The 17564-nt window shown below is 38.0% G+C and overlaps 1 protein-coding gene across 4 annotated transcripts in view; it reads left to right on the top strand.

Moving 5' to 3' along the window:
* Nucleotides 1–17564, top strand: part of TLE4 (TLE family member 4, transcriptional corepressor) — a 138758-nt gene that overhangs the window by 27302 nt on the left and 93892 nt on the right. For all 4 annotated transcript variants that reach the window (XM_063080239.1, XM_063080238.1, XM_063080235.1 and 1 more), the window contains exon 5: nucleotides 7097–7159. In XM_063080239.1, the coding sequence (XP_062936309.1) occupies nucleotides 7097–7159 (63 nt within the window). The remainder of the gene's footprint in view (nucleotides 1–7096; nucleotides 7160–17564) is intronic.

Here is a 17564-nt window from a genome sequence, read left to right as displayed (position 1 = left end):
TGTTAATCATTTTTTTGCCCTCCAGAAAGTCAACAGGCAGAATGCCTTGAGCATCCCAAAAAGCTGTTGCTATGACCTTTGCTCTTGACCAGTTCACTATTGCTTTGACCCACCTCAAGGCTTTGATTGTGCTTTGTCTTCAGGGTTATACCAGTAAAGCCATGATATACCAGTTATAATTCTTTGAGGAACTTGCTTCAGGGTGTTGATCCCACTTGTTTAAAATTTGCATTGAAAGCTCTGCTCTTTTCTGCAGCTGATCTGGTTGTGACAGTTTTAGCATACATGGAGTGGAAAGTTTGCTCAGCTGTAATTTTTCAGTCAGAATTGCATAAGCTGAACCAGTTGAGATGTGTGTGGTGTTGGCTATTGCTTCTACTGTTAATTGTCAGTCCTCTTCAATTAGGGCACAAACACAATTAATCTTTTCCTCACAAATTGATGTGCATGTTCTACCACTGGGGTCTTCATCTGCAGTGTCATCTAGTCCCTTCTTAAAGTGAGTTCTCCATTTATAAACTGATTTCTTTGGGGCATTGTCCCATAAACTTTTCATAAAGCATCAATGATTTCATCATTCTTCCACCCAAACTTCACCCTAAGTTTGATGCTGTTCTTGCTACAATTTTAGCAGAATTCTTGTTGCTCTGATAATGGGTTCTTTTCAAACTGATCTCTTATCCTTTTTAGTACCTCAAACTAGATAGCATGTTATAACAAGTTAGTACAAGTTTATTTTGGTGCAAAAATTTTGCAATCTATGCATAGTTTTTTCATAATATGCATTTCCCATGACCTTTTTTAAGACCCTTCATATAGCATGTGTCTCAGTGTATAAAGGGTGGCTTGATGCTTCTCTGGAGATAAGCTTCCTTGATGAGAGCTTGGTAAGGACCACTCATCTTTTTTGTTTTGTTTTATTCCTATATCCAAAATTCCTTCATCTTTAGGTATTTCTCACATCATTTTGATCACACAGATCATGCTGGAAAAAATCAAGATGAATGATCTCCATCTACTATGGGCACAGGGAGTATGAAAATGTTTAATTATGAATCATTTAAAGGCACCTGTACATTTATGTCAGTAGGAAAGAATAAAGCAAAATAAATAAATAAATAAGAATGGAGAGAGAAAAGTAGGGGAGGGAGGGAGAAGAGAGTAGAAAAGAAACAAAAAGTAGCTGGCAGGGCTTGCTATGGCACACTGATGGAGCAGAGGAGTGCTGAGGAAAGAGCATTTGCAGAACTTGGGTGTCTTAGTAATCATTGTAATCAGGTTCTCTGAACATCTCCACCCTGTTCTGTGAAGCCTGAAATTGTTAAGCTCACCAGAGAAAGTAATTTTCTTGTGCTACTCCCACTGACATCCCACTTTTCCCTCCCATCGTTTTTTTCTTTTTCCCTGCCCCTCCCCTGTGGTGGAGCTGAGTGTAACTGTGATGACATTGGTTACAGTGTTTTCTAGGCTTGAGAACTGAGATGATTTGACCTTGTATGAGTAATTGGACGTCTGGCACAATGATTGTCATTCTCAGTGTTGATAATATATGGCTCTCTTGATCACTCAACATTGGAGCAGTAATTAAACACAATAACCAGAGATCAGAAGATGTATGTAGGATAATAGGCACCTATCTAGGATTCCCCTTATAGGACTACCTTCTAAAAAGCTCAAATGGTGAGAGGAAGGGCACTCTTTTAACCATTGTCAAAATGCTTCAGTGAAATACAGCTTTACTTTTGGGGTCAGATTAGAAGAATTTCATGCGATGTGGGTATACGTGACTTCATGAAAGACATTGTCCTGCATATACCTGAGTGAGCACTACAAACAGTAGTAACACGTTAGGACAAACAAATGCGGTTCTTGAGTGTATTCAGTCAACTGAGCTGCACACTGGGTATTTTATAGCACACTTAAGATGCTGTAAAATAGTGTAAATATAAGTGCAAAACACAAATGAGTTTGACATTGTTTGTGGTATTACCATTAGTAGAATCATTGTTTTAGTTAAACTTCCTCGGGGGAGAAGGGAGTGGAGGAGTTTTAAAAAAAAAAGGTTTAATATTGGCACTTTCCCATTTTTTCAAGATAATACAAATCGAGTACCCCGAAGACAGTACCTCTTTCTCACTGGAGGAAGTGGGATGGGCAGAGCTTTTAAAAAACAGCCTTAATACTTGTCCAAAAAGTCTTGGTAGTTTGAATTAGTCCTTTAGGAAACTGATAAGAATTCTGTTAGATTGATTCTTATAATGTTATCACATCATTTTATTGCTTTATTAAGCAGTACTTAAATATTTTGTCCAGAATAAACACCTGAACTAAAATAAAACTTAGACATCTGGTTTATCAACTTGCTAGCAATGCTGACAGTACCTTTGGTCTAAATCCTAAGCCTTATTCCAGCCTGGCCTTTTTTTAAATACCTAAAATTAGTTTTATCCATTACACCTTCTTATCTCTTTTGTAAGGCTGAATTTTGATGACATGATAAAAACTGAGTTATCAATTTAGAGAAATAGTACTGGTGGAGTATTTTTCCTTATGTTGTGTCTGGATTTCTATTAAGTCAGAAGGGATTTCTCCTTAGTCCTCTGACTTTTAAATCTAGGGTCAAGCAGAATCAGTTCCAGAAGTTATGCAGTTTCTTCAAAAAATTTGAAATAGGTCCATGAACAGATCAAGATAACTTGTTTTCGGATTGAAATTTAAAAACTTACAGTTTTGTTTCTTTAGTGGTGAAGTAAGGGAGAAGGTTGCAAGATTTATTTGTGCCTGTTCCAAAAAGGATTTCAAGCAGGATAAGTAGGATTCTTTGGCCTCTTATTAAAGTGTTTATATATAATGTGGGAGTGTATGTTCTTGATAAACATTTAACAGAATAGATTCATGTTACTAAAAAAAATTTTGGCAAAGGAACTGCTATAGAAAACAAATTAATGGTGAAATGTTATTCTTCGAGAATGTTTTCCTGACACTGTAATTGCTTTTTTTTTAAAAGTTGACTGAAGTAGTTTCCTAATAATGCCTTGTTATTATGTTTTATTTCAACAATGCATATGTAGTAATGTTCCTATTTTGACGAAAGGCTGAAAACCCCATGAAACACTTTTTAAACAGTTCTTTTTGATATGTCTCCTTGATTACTGAAATAAAGTTATCAGTGTTTTCTCTCAAGTTTATTATGTTGTTAAAATAAAATTTGTTTATTTTTTAAGGAAGAATATATAGGCAGAAATAATATCAATAAAAATTAGATTTTTATTTTATCAGGTCCATTTGAGGAGATGGAATTGAATTCAGATATAGGCTTAACTAGTATTTTGTCTTACTTAAATGGCTAGTGTAATTTGTTATAAGAGATAAAGTATGTGTTTGATGTTGTTCTTCAGTATTTGTTAGTTTTTAATCTACTCATTGAGTTGTAGCATTCTTTTGCATGACATCATTTTGATGATAGTTAAGTTTTCCAATGATTCTCGAGTATTGGAGTGTGAAGACAAAAAGAGATGAAAGATTCTTCTCAGTGTTTTCCTGCTCTATTACTAACTGGTCATACTTCCAGTCCATCGTCCATCACCTCTTTAGACTTAGCCTGTTGGCATTCATGTGCCAGGTGTTAAGTGCCAAGGGATTTTCATAGAATGCCTTTTCTGTTAAGTTACCATTTTCTAAGGTATGTTGTCCAAACCAAGTTTCTTTTTCAGCAGGGATGGTCATCACTTTTATTGGTTCTTTTTAATTGGAGGATGGTGTAAAGGTGGGGAATTATAGAAAGACCAAATGGAATCACAGTGAGTTGAGGATGGGAAAATGTTATTTGTGGAACTTGTTATGTTTTTAAATGATTATCTTGATGGATAGGGGTAAGTCATAATAGAAATGTCAAAAATTGTTAATGTATTTGACAATGTATGGCTACCAAAATGATCTTTTTGTTATATTTTGACATGAACAATTGTCCTTTTATTGGGGCTGTTAATGCTGTTTTGGAATATCATGGGCATCAAAAGCTAATAGTTTAGCCGTGTCCATAAAGCACCGAATACGGTTATAACATCCAGTAACCCTAACAGCAGTATTTCAGAATCTGCCTGTTTAAATGGGCTATCTGTGAATGTACTTGCTCAGGGATGCATGACCCACATCACCTATAAATTTGATTGGAAGCTGCAGTGCTGGCATAGGCTGATGCATAGCAGATTAGAGCCCTGATTAACCATGTGATTCGAAGACTGGGAATATATTGTCTAAGCAAGATTCATCAGATGCAATCAGAATTTCAAGTGGTCAGATGAAATTCAAATGTGTATTGTGGCTTTTCCTCCCCTAGTGCGTTTCCTCCTAGGTTGCCTTTTTTTCCCCTTCTCTTTCCCTAAAGCTGAAAAATACTTCTTTGATGAATCTGCTCCTTACCCTAAAGCTGTCTGTCTGTTATTCATCAGAAAGCAGGTCGCAGTTCAGTGAGCAGAAGAAAAGATTTTAATAGAAGCTGTGCCAAGGGCTGTAATGCATCATTTTAGGGCCCTAATTACATTACAATGACAAATATCAATGGTGACAACAGCAATAACCTACATCCTTTAATGGTTGTGCTGGAAAAGGAGTTTGGGCCCCACGCCATTAGATTAGACTCAGTTTCAAAACATAGGCCATTAGAAGTGTGTGTCCACAGTATTATTGGCTGATCGCTGAAGCCCAGTGGAAAGGCCTGTAAATAAATGATGTCTCCCTAAAGCTGGGTCCTATGGGACAAAAGAGGCAAAATTAGATGACCATGGAAGCAGGAGTGTTTCCAAGGCAACTTTAGTTTTCAAAGTGAGGAATGACCTACTTAATTTTATGAAATCACACACACATCCCACCCCCACCGCCCTCCCCCCCTGCTGCCAATTAGCCTGACCATGAAAATTCATTGGCATGACAACTTAAAGAAATTAAGAAGTCTTCTAAACAAAAGGAGACTTCTAAAGAAAAAGTTTGGAAGGTTTCTCCCGTCCTTTTTCTCTTATATATGTGGGTCAACTTACATGATTCAGTAAAAAGGGTTTTTCCTTTTTACATTTATTTTTAAGAAAATGTAAATTTTTTTTTTTTTTTTTTAAATAATTGCTCAAATTTAACATAGCCTAGGTCCATAATTAAGGAGCCAAATACCTTTTGGTCTTTATTTTGCCAGATGAGATTTCTGTATAGTAGTTTTTATTGCCTAGATTATGTAGGCAAACTAAAGAACTCAGTTTTCTTATGTGCCCACACATTTTTCAACCCTCCTAGCAAGGGACTATTTTATTTATGTAAACAACATAATGAGGAAAATATGCTTGGCAGATGGTTCTAAGCATTAGAATCATCAGTTTGGTCTGCCCCAAAGTGTCTCATTATCTTTTATTCTCTCCCCCTCCACCTCTTCCTACAAAAAGCTTAACAACCAAATGCCTGTGAGACTCAGTGCTTTCAGCATGGTGAATGCTCCTCTATTTTCTTAGCTCACCCTGGAATTTCACCCCATAACCACTGTGGTATGTTCATCCAGGTGGAGAGTGGTTTGGTGATTCCCATTGCAGCTTTTCATGGTGGTTTAAGCATTCTTAAAGGATGGCTAAATGCTCCATGGGGCCAGTGCAGTAAATTAAATCAGGTCAGCACAGTTGGGTCCTTATTCATTGCTGCTTATTGGTGCTGGGTTTTTGTCCATCCTGTTAGGAATGCAGGCTGGAATGGAAAGCTTAGGTTTGAAACTTCATGGTGAATTTGTGTTTTCTGTTGGCTGGCAAAGTTTTTAAGGTGCTGGCATTTAAAAGATTGCATAGCTTTAAAGTCAGAAGGGTTGCTGATGAAAGAAGGAAGCCTAGATTGCACAAGCAGAGTGAGTGTTGCTGTCATTCTGGTAATGACTTAGCAAGAAAAAGAGCATTTTTGTTCTCTCATACAATGAGGAACTGATCCTGGATGGGAATTATTTTAAGAATGTCTCAGGAATAGTAATTGCTTTATGTTTTCTGCCTTTTAACACTTCTCACCTCTCTTTCCCCCCACTACATCATTTAAAATATAAGCTATATGTACATGTATAAAACTGTTCACATATCATAGAGTATATAAGGCACCATCTGAAAATAGAAATTAAGATGAACATCAGTGAAACTCTGGGTTGCTTTTTAAAGAAAATTCGTAGTCGTGGTCTTTCTTTTCTTTCTTTTTTTTTTTTTAACTTATCATAGCATCCTATTGCTATAAAATTTCTGTACTTCCAAAAATTATTAGACAATAAACTCTGTTATCTGACGTTGTTGGGACTTTTGCAGATCTATGCTAAAAAGATAGTTCCCAAGGATCTATAGTATATATAGATTGCTCTTCTGCTAAGTATAGTAAAATTTAGCATGTTCTAAATCTATACACACTAAAAACCCTTGTAGGACACATTTGGAAATTTTTACTGTTGAAGAATACACCCTGTTCCCCAATAATTTATAGCTAAGAATCAACTGATTTTTGAGAATCAACTGATTAACTGAGTTAATCAACTTATTTGAGTTGGGTGCTATTGTTTCATGAGGTTGGAGACTTGAGGGTAAAATTCCAATGCCGTTGTTAAAAACATGGCCCACAAATATTGAAATCTAATGAGTTACTAATTGAGAGAGTTGGGATGTGTCTTTACTATCTGAAGAATAATAAGTAGTAATAAATTATAATATATAATGTTTATATAAAATTAATAATAACAAAGAATGTGTCTTTAGTATGTAAACTCTTATGAAAAATGACACCAGAATGGGAAAGGGTCTTGGTGTAGCCATTTGAAAACTGATTTCCAATCATGAAAATAAAATTCCTTTTTATATGCCCTGGTGCTCGAAGTTTAACTTTTAAAGATGAGTGCTGGTTAATAAATTATGCTATTAATGTGGCGCTGTTGTCACTGCCTCCTTTTAATGGGCTTGCTGATGAGATAGTTTTCTTCTTTCTTTGAAAATACGACAGCCAGAATATAAAGTGTGTTTTAATCTCCTCCTGTTAATATTTCGGGAATCTGTAACCAGCTAACTGTTCTCTTAATTGCATTTCTTTCCTTTTTTTGCAGGCAGAGATTGTCAAGAGGCTGAATGCTATCTGTGCACAAGTCATTCCTTTCCTGTCTCAGGAGGTAAGGTAGTTGATTTCAGGTACTGAGCTAGAAGTTGCCATTTTAGTGGTTTTGCTGAAAGGGATTATAGAACTGACTCTCTGACCTTGCCAGTCTCTTGGTGTTTGTATTTCACATTTCTAAGATACAGTGTTCTCATTCCAACTTCTACACCTTATTAATATTCAGTGGAATATAATTTAAATGTGTTTATGTAATGAAATATTTTCTAATATGCTAAGCAAAATTTAATTGTTAAAATATTTTGTTGTTATTGTACGATGTAGTGTTGCTCATAATGGCATCTAATAGGGTAGATTGAGAAAATTCCAGGAAGACAAATGCTTGCTCTACACTTTTGTCACTGGGCATTAAGAATTGGCAGAGGACATATCAAATAGAAAGGCTTTATAGTAAACAAATGAATGTAACTTTTGGCTAGCTGCTTTTAAAAAGTTACTTATTACCTGACTAAGTCTTTATATTGTCTGTGCAAGTGGGAAGACTTGCAACATGGACTTAGTGGATTCACTTCTCTGAGTGCCACTTTTCTCAAAACTAGGCTTTGGTGACTGGGGCCTTCACACATGCCGAGGTCTGGCATGCAGCTTGTTGGTCTTCTCTTGCTCACCACCGGGAAGAGAACAGTGAGCAAACACTCCAAGGTTGGAATGAGGAAGTGCATTTCTGGTGCCTAGTGGGTTCCTTGTGTCTCCCCCTGCCCTTTTTGTTTGTTTACCTGCTTGCTTTTGGTAGTTACAAAGTTTAGGTGAGAGTGCTGGAAAGAGATAGTTTTTGCTTCTGGATAACTGAATCTTTCATTTGCTCAGTTAAGATCAGCTGTAAGAAGGCAGAAGCTGGCTAATGGAATATTGCATGTCTTGTAGCCGCAGTGCTTTGTGTTGCTAGCTGAGAAGGCACTGGGCACTTTCCTTCCATCCTTTCTAGTTCTGTAGATGTGTGGCATCACTGCTTTTCAAGAGAGCAGCTCATCCACCTGCCTACCTGCGGGCATGTGCCCATGTTAGCATGTAGCCGGTATTTAAGCATGCCTGTGTATTACAGACATGCGAATTGCTGTACATGACTTCTTATTTGTCTGGACTGGGCTAGACTTGAGTAACCAATGGGTACCCTCTGTGGGGTATATGTTGGAGAGGGGCAGCCAGGCTCACAGACCTTGTTAACATTCTGAATTCACATGTTCTTCTGGATCACAGAAAAACAAAGGATGTTTTGACTTTCTCCCACTTGAGCTGTGACCGCAAAACCACCAACTAACTAGTCGTATCCCCATTTACCTGTTTTTTACTTAGATTTGCTTGAGACTAGATTAGATGGCTTGATGAATATGAGTCAGGGGGCATATTTGCATTTCTTTAGGAAGCCTGGCTGCCCCTTACCTGATCCAGACCATTGTGTATTTATTACTTTAAGCAGCTCTGCTTTATCGAGATGGAGAATGGGAAGAATGTGTGACCCACAGAGCTATAACCAGGCTGAGATGTCATACCCCAAGGTGGCCAGGGTGCTATTAGACTTTGGGCCTCTGCAAGCATGAAACCTGGTATATAATCATTGGGACGGCTTTGTTCCCGTGGCATTTCTGCAGGATCTGTGGGTTATGTTCAGAAGTGGAAGGGGGTTTTGGTGGTGCTGGTGGAATTGATTTGCCAATTATCGTTTTCCCACATAAGTTACGCTGTTTGTGTGAGATACCCAGTAGGAACAGAATGTGTAATGGAAGTGCTGCTGAGCAAGACTGGGTTGGAATTAATTGACTAAGGAAGTTGTGCCCTGTAGAGGAAAGCCATGGGGAGATACTGACAATTCTTCTGCTGCTGCTTTAGGCTGGGAGGATAGGCACCAGACTCTCACCACTTAACTCTGTTTTTCCCTAGTATTTCGACATTTCTTGAAATCCTTGATTCATGTATAATGACCTATGTCATGGTTTTCTAAATCCTAATTCTGTGCATGTCTTTTTTTGCTTACTTGGGATTTAATTTTCTCTTCTTTTTCTTGTCTCCTAAAGTATATGTATCTTTTAATGTGTGGGCCACAAACATGTTTTTTCCTGTCAAGTCAGGGCCTCTCTGTTGTTTTGTGTCTGAACTTCAATTGTCAACCTTATTTCCTCTTCTGGGCATTCTGTGAGCATCAGACTCTCTCTGCTTCTTCTCTGAGGCCAGATGGACTGTAATCTGGAGGGAGGGGAGGAGCAGGTTATTAGAAGAAGATGAATTCTATTTCCTGTCTCTTCAGAGGCATGGAAAATCACTCTTGTGTAGCTGTGAGCATCACTCTGTGCCAGGACTGAAGGCACTTAATCTGATCTTTTAACACCGGCTCTCTATGTGACAGTCTCACTGCCAAAACAGCAGCAGCTGCAGCATTAGAATTAATTTTAAAATGTTTTTATTTAAAAATTAAATGATCATATTTACAAAGAAGAAAAACATTCCCTGAAGACTAGTGCATAAGCTACAGGACAGTGGTTGGAGGGATTTCGAGTGTATGAAGTCAGGCCTTTTGGAGTTTGACAAGAACAAGAGGTAAATTTACATACATCTAGATGAAGTCTATTTTTAATTTAACACCCATGTACTGATTAATGTACCTGTTTAATATTGCTTATGTCTAGTTTTACCACATTTTCTAAACTTAGAAAAAATTGTATAGTACCGAATGACAACTATTAAATAAATTTAGTTTTAGCTGCAAGATTTTGTTAGAAATGAGTTGTATAATTATAGCTGAAAAACACTCGAAATGTGTCTGTGTATAAAAATCACATAGAAAAGTGTTTTCCTATTAGAGTTCACTAAAACACTTAAATTATAGCCAATATGTAGTTTAATGGATGTGCTCTTGCACTCACAGCTACTTCTAAAGTCCTAGGCCATAGACAAAGATAGAGCTAACCCCTGTCACTAAAAGTAAATAACCATCACTTACAGTTCTTAGAATTTCACAGGATCCCTAATGTCAGAGTTTAGAGAAAACTTGTGAGTCCTCATCTGTATGAAGCTGTTCTTTTCTCCCACTTACTTTTGGTTTTTAGGAATGGGTAAGACTGATCTATGTATGTCTGTCCTCAGATTTGTTCTTCAAAAGGCAAATCTCATGATAATAAGTGGGAAGCTCTTCTCTCCCCCGAGTTGGGTCTTGTTTGCAGGGGAAGAACTATAAATAATCAACTCTGAGTTGGCAGTTCCACAAACAAGAGATGCCAGAATGATGACAGTCAGAGCTGGGTTGAGTCCTGGGCTCGCTATTTCAAATAGCTTGGCTTACTCTAACCGAGCTAAGCTGGGTGACCTTTAGCAAGTGATTTGCCTCTCTAAGCCTCAGTTTCCTCATCTGTACAATGAGGTTAATAATAGCATGGAACACATCCCATGGCTGTGAGGATTATCTGGGATTAATACCTGGGCAGCTTAGCACATAGTAAGCACCTCCTGCTGTTGACTACTAGTAGTAGTAGTCTACCAACAGTGGCAGCAGAAACAGCTCTCATTTTCCTTTTTGGGAGGATCAGGAACTAGCCCTCCTTTCACTTTTTAAGCCTTGCAGTTTGGAAGAATATGAATTGGTTATCTTTCTCTCTAATGTCCTTTTAGAGGAAGAAAGTTTAAGTTAAAACTGAACCCAGGGCTCTGAACTAACTAAAAATCTAGGGGTTTTTTGATCAGCAATTTTAGGTTTAGGATATAGCTTGTAGATCCTTAGACCTTATGGGCTGTTAGTAAAATTGAAGGATGCCAGTAAATGCTGTCTTGCTCTCAGTGTCCCAGTGACAGCCACCCCTCCATGACCCCCCACCCCTAGTTCCAGGAACATACCTTTAAGGAGATTCTAATGTGGATGGAGAACTGCATTTTTGTGACACCCAGGCAGTAACCGCAGCATTTTTGCTAATTTGGAATTAGACCAGCTCTGCCACTTTACTGGCTTTCTGTTGGGAAATCTGATCTCTCTAAGCCTTAGTAGTGTTTATATAGAACGGGGAGAATAGCCCCATTTTTATAATGTTATTATATGTATTAAAATGTAAAGCACTTGACATAGTAAATGCCATTTTCCTCCCTCCTTTCCTATTGTATTTGCAGGGGGATGGTTTCTATTCCAGGTTATTTTAGGTCCCGAGACATTTGGAGAAGGAGGACTTAGTAAAAACAAGGAAGAGTTCAAGGTAGTATTTCAGAATGAGCTGGTTGGCAATCTTCCTGTGAAGTTACCTAGGCCTTGCAGCTCTAGGGGCTGCTTCCAGCAGTGGGCAGCTGGCTCCACACAGATTATCTTTCAGAAGGGAGGGAATATGTATGTATTTCGGTAAGCCAGTATTTGTCTTAACCTATTAGATTGTGTTAAATATCGAACACTTAGTTGAGGACCTGATTTGGAGGACGATTGTGTTTTGTGTACTCTTATTTCCCTTGTAAGGGTCATTTTTGAGACAGGCAGGGTATGTTTCATGGTCTTCCTAAGACCTTTGAGAACTTCAAACTTGTAATAGGCCATGGGTCAGTAGATGGAAATTTTATTACATTATAGCTGAAAATCTTTCTGCAGAGTACATTTGTATTTTTCGTTGGAAGAGCAGAGTTACGTGAGAGGCAATGTGACAAGAGCCTAAGGTCATCCAGACCCAGGACCAAATCCTGTCTCAGCCACTTGCCTCCTTTATAGTGTTGAGCAAAATGCTTAGCTTTTCTGGGTTGCAGTTTTCTCATCCATATAATGGGGTAGCTGCACTGTAAGGTTTTCATACGAGGATTAGCGATAAAATGATAATGTAAGGGACCTAGCTGGATATTTGGCTGCTTTAACAAAGATCAAAGCAACAGTGGTTTAATCAAGTACAAGTTTGTTTCTCTCTCTGATAACAGTGGCATAGATGCAGCTGTGGCTAATTTGGTGACTCTAGGATGTTGTGAACTCAAGTTCCTTCTATATTGATGTTCGTTATCCCCAGGACCATTGTGTCCTGTTCCTGGCAGAAGGAGAAGGAAGAGGGCATGTTTCTTTCCTTTTAAGGGCTTGTTGTGGAAGATGCTCATATTTTTGCCCCCTTTACAGTGGCAAACACCTAGTTACCTGCCCACGGCCAGCTGCAAGAGAGACCTGGAAATGTAGTCTTAGCTGAGTGATCATTATGTCCACCTGAAACATATACTAATGTAAGAGAGGGGATATGGGGGACAACTAGCAGTTGCTTCCAAACATAGTGCTATGTGCAAAATAAAAATAATGGCTATTATTATTGCCAGTGGTGTGTCTTTACATGACAAATCTAGCTCTGACTATATAATTGGCACAACTTGTATTTTAAATTATCACATAAAATATAAAATAATGCATAGTTCTTGTTATAGAAGTCTCTTCCTTACAATTTAAATCTTGGAGAAGAGTCACCTAGCAGGTATTGTTTACCACTCATACATTTGCAGGGGATGAAAAGAACCCCATATCTAGATTTAGACAACCCACAGGGTCTTAACTATTCATGTTTATGGCCATATTAAAGAAAAAAAGTACAAAAATTCTTGGAGTCACATCTTACTTGAAGGATGGGGTGCAGCAGATCAAACATGGCCCGCCATATTTTGTAGATTTGCTGGAAGGAAAATGCTTCTTGAAGCTAGAAGAGTTGTTATTGAGGAAATCTTTTCTCATGTGTGATTTCTCTCACATATTTTATTTACTCTTTTGTAAATATGTATTGTCCTTGAAATGGAGACAATGGGATCAAATTTTTGACAGTCTGCCTCCCCAGGGAATCATTGAAGATATACTGGATAGATCACTCTTGGTTTTGTGGGGTTTTAAGATATCAGAAAAATTAGCTCAGATTGATTGTTTTGTGTAGCATCAAAGTTGATCCATTTGATGGTGTGGTCCTCAAACCATTTCTAAACCACAGCCTGAAATAACCAGAGATGTGTGTACCTTCCTGGAGAGGGCGAGAGAATAGAAAAGTGGTTCCTTATGACCAGTGGCTTCCTGATTCCCGTTTGTTAAACTCACGGTCATTGTTAGCTTTGGGGAAATGGCATTCATTTTTACCTTGTTGTCGGCCGATTGTTACAGCTTGTTTCAAGTCCTTCAGTGCCAAGGAGGATGCGTATTTCCTTTCTCCCCCACTCCCGTGATTCCATTTCTAGGATTTTTTGTTCCTTGAGTACTTAAAACAGAAGCAGAGCTTTATAGGGGCTGATGGAGGAGCCGTGTAGGCTCGTCCTCACAGTGGCAATGTGGAGTGGACCTTGGGGACCTGGGTTACAAGTGAACAGCACTGTATTTTCCTCTCATCAATTGTTTTAAGTAAATACTGTTTTAACAGATGAAATAAAGAATTAACTCTTTCTTTTTACACATTTTACAGTAACTCTCTGATGATTAGAATTTTTAGAAGGGGGAGATGAGTGAAAAATTTAAGCCTTCTGCTTTCATTCTTAAGTTTACCTAGAGATAAAGGAATGCTCAAACTTGAATGTTTTCTGGTACATATTTAAACTTAAAACTTTTATAACAAGAAGTACCAAATAGGTAGTGTTTTTTCCAGAATTCCGTAGATTTAATTTGGGCACTGTACATGGCATTTAAATGGTAGAAAATAATTCACAATTATGTAATAGCGGTAATATGAGTTTATTTGAATTACAATTCCAATAGGCTAGAATAACTAGTCATATCAAATGATACATAAATCTGTTTTGGACGTGCCATAAATTCAGTCCTTGTAATTTGATGAAAAATAAACCCCTTATACTACATTGAGAGATATGGGTATATCTCAAATGCTGTTTATCTGGGCACCTGGGTTAATATAGTACTGAATAACTCTGAACCATAGTTTGCATGTATGGAATAATTGTGAAATGGAAGTTGAAAGATGTGATGTCACTTTCATATTGTGCCTTAGAGAGGAAATGAACAAAATCCAGTGGTTACACGCACTGGTGGCAGTGTTATAGCCTCATAATCGCACCAGGTTAACTCATCTTATTGCTTGTTAACTTTGTAAGGAATCAATGGTTTGTGATTACATGGTTTGATGTAGGAGAGCTTGGCTGAAATCACCAGAGATCACCTGATAAGTACACAGTGACACCCCAAGACCATCCTCAGAGAGTGTTCATTAAATGCCAGCAGCCTGCATAGGGCACCGTCTGTCTGCTGCTTCCCAGTTGGGGCCATTTGGTCAGTCCTGATAATGTGTTATGACAGTGCTATACATTGAAAGAATGTCCTATAATGAATAATACTCATAGATTGGGGCTTCAGAAGATTTTGTACAGTTTTCTGATTTCATATTAGGTGTGGACACGGGTAACCTTTCATTTAAAATATTTTTTTCTCATAATACTGAATGAGCCATCAGAGAGCATAATTCTGTCCCATGTTCCACGGTTGACTGATTGGGTTGCTCTGTACATAATCATGCGTTTTGGTGACAATTGGGCTGTTCAGTGAGAGCCATATGGTGGCATTATAGCCTGCTTGACCTCAGGAAGTGAAAGATGGTTCTCAAGAGGTAGAAGTTTTTTTCTGCAGATTTAAATCTGGGCCTCCTTCATACTGGAGCTAAGCTTTAAAGTAGTTTGATTGAGTAGAGTTGCATTTTCCAATACAGGGGTGGTTATGCAGATTTAAATTAAAGTTAAATAAAATTAAAAATTCAGTTTTTCAGTCACACTAGCAACATTTCATGGGCTCACTGTCCACCTGTGTGTGGCTAGTGGCTGCCATATTATTAGCACAGATACAGAACATTTCCAGTATTGCAGAATGTTCTGTTGGACAGCACTGAAGTTGTAGAGCTTACGGTTACTATTATCAGGGAGGAATGCTCTGTCCCCATGTATGTGAGAATGGAGAAGGCAAGGCCAAATGGTCAGTAGGAAAACGACTTGGGCAGCATTTCACAAAGTGTGTTCCTAAGAGCTTTAATTCCACGTTCTATAGCCAAAATTGTTTGGGAGCCCTGCATACACATTCACATTCTCTGAGCTTTGCAGTTCTGAGAAAGAAGTCCTGCAGCTTGCCAAATTAAACCTGTGTTTTTGTTTTTATTTTAAGTAATATCTGGTATCTTGTGGGACTAACATTTCTTGTAATACTGTTCAGGAAAGGCTGACTTGAGGGGGTGAGATTGGGGTTAAATTTAAAGTTGATTTGTGCCAGGAGACTAGCCAGAAGGATGAGTAGCCTAGAGCCAGTGACAAAGAGAAATCATTGAGAGACCTGAGAACATTTAACCTGGAGGAGAGAAAATTGAAAACATGTATTATGCCATTTTTAAATACTTGAAGTGTCAGTCCTATGGAAGAGACATAACTGGGTCTAGTGGGAAGAAGTTATGGGGAGATGCGGATTTCAACTCAGTATTAGGGCTCCTTATCTCAGAATGGAAAAAGCTAGTCTGTAAGGTAGTAAGTTTCCTTTCACTGGAGATGATCAGAGACTGGTTGATGGCTGGTTAGTGTGTGACAGAAGAGATTCATCCATTGGATAGAGTAGTGGCATTGGCCTGTGGTTGTTACTGCAGTTCCATCATTCCAATCCCCTCAGCCCAGGTAGCATTTAGAAATCTGTATGCATTTGGAACTATGGAGAATTGTTGGTTGGTTGGTAACAATGCCTATGGTACTGCTGGCATCTGGGTGTCATGATCTCTAAAGGCCTTTTTTGATTCTGAGTTTCTGTGAGTGGCTTTTTATGTGCATATGGCTAATGGTTCCCGTTAGTGGTAAGGGTATTTGGTCCAAGTTTAGGCCTAATATCTTTCATGTTAGAATATTGCATTAGTCCTCTAACTGTTCTCCCTTTAATCTGTTTCTCCTCCCTGCTATCCAGTTTCTTTATTGTTCCCAGATCCATCTTACTAAAATGCAGAAATGATAGCACTCAGCTGCTTAAAAATTTTTTTAATAATGTCTCATTTCTTAACAGGATAAAGTCCAACTTTTTTGTATGGGGGGGTTCTGTAGAAGAAGCCCAGACTGTACTCCCATGTCTTCATGTACTTGCCTTTATTGTGCATTTGGTGAATATCTCTTCCACTTTAAAGATATTTTGCATGTGTGTCTTACCATGCTCAAGAAGTCTCCCCACAAATCCTACTCTGCTTGTCTCTCCACATTTGTCCCCTACCTACTTTCCTCCCCTAGCCACATGTCTTTCTCTTCTTCCTTAGAGACAAGCTCCTTTCTCCTTCAGGGACCTTGCTCAGTCTCTGCCCTCTGCCCAGCATTCTTTTCTTCCACAGAACTCCTGCAAATCTTTCTGGTCTCAGTTGTCAGGTCAACTTTCTTAGGGAATCTTCCCCTGGCCCCAAGATTAGATTAACATATTAATCTGATAAATGACGCCCAGCATCCTGTAATTTTCTTATGTAAATTGTACTCCAGTTGTAATTATAGAGCCTTTTGAGTGTTATTAATTCACACACTACTTTCCTTGATAAGAGTTTAAACTCTGTGAGATCAAAGACTGCGTGGTCTGTCTTGTTCATTACTGTAACCTCAGAGCCTACCACAGTGCTTGGCGCACAGTCGGTGCTTAATAAATACTTGAATAAATGAATAAGAAAACAAAGTCTTTCTTGATGCCCCAGGTAATGTGCTGACCATTCCCTCCTAAAGCCTCTCTAATATTTTATATCCTGTATTCCTGAGTTATAACATACGCTATGTGACTGTGAGTTTTGTGAGAAGCAGGGCTGTTAACGTCTCTCACTTTCACATCTCCACTTGTCAGGAACGTTAATTAATGTTGTTTATTATAACAATCCTAGTTCGTTTTATATGTCTGCCCATAATACCCTTTCACTACCCTATCAATAGGGGGAGCATTTAAAAAAAATTCTAAGTTGTAATATAGAGTATTTTATTACTGTTTTTTATTAGAAGTATCACCTCTATTGCCATGCCCTGAAATATTGGCATGATGAGTATTGTCATGGTAATTAATCCCTTCTGAGAAACATGCATAGGAACACCTAGTACACACATATTAGTGGTTTATTAAGGGCTGTTTCTCAGCAGGTTTTGTTGGACTTATCATGAGCTTCTATTGTTTTAATCTTTCTTGTAGAAAAAAATATTTTTGATACTTTTCCCGAAGAAATGCCAAAAAGAATTTTATGGTGATAAAAGTAAGTAGGCAAGTGATTTAATGTACAGAATTTCATTTTACTGGCCTTTTTTTTTATACCACACTTGCATTTCTTAAATCATAGTACTCTTTTTAAAAATCAGTTTTATTGAGATATCATTTATACACCATAAAATTCACTCATTTTAATTTTTCAGTAATTTTCAGTAAACTTACAAAGTTGTGTAAACATCACCACGGTCTAGTTTTTTTGATTCATGTTTTTCTTTTTTAAGGACTTTTAAAAAAATTATAAATCACGGTA

The sequence above is a fragment of the Cynocephalus volans genome, chromosome 16 (assembly GCF_027409185.1).
Source record: "Cynocephalus volans isolate mCynVol1 chromosome 16, mCynVol1.pri, whole genome shotgun sequence".
NCBI classification, from domain to species: domain Eukaryota; kingdom Metazoa; phylum Chordata; class Mammalia; order Dermoptera; family Cynocephalidae; genus Cynocephalus; species Cynocephalus volans.
Note: the sequence above shows the minus strand (reverse complement) of the source record. Positions and strands in the feature narration are given on the sequence as shown.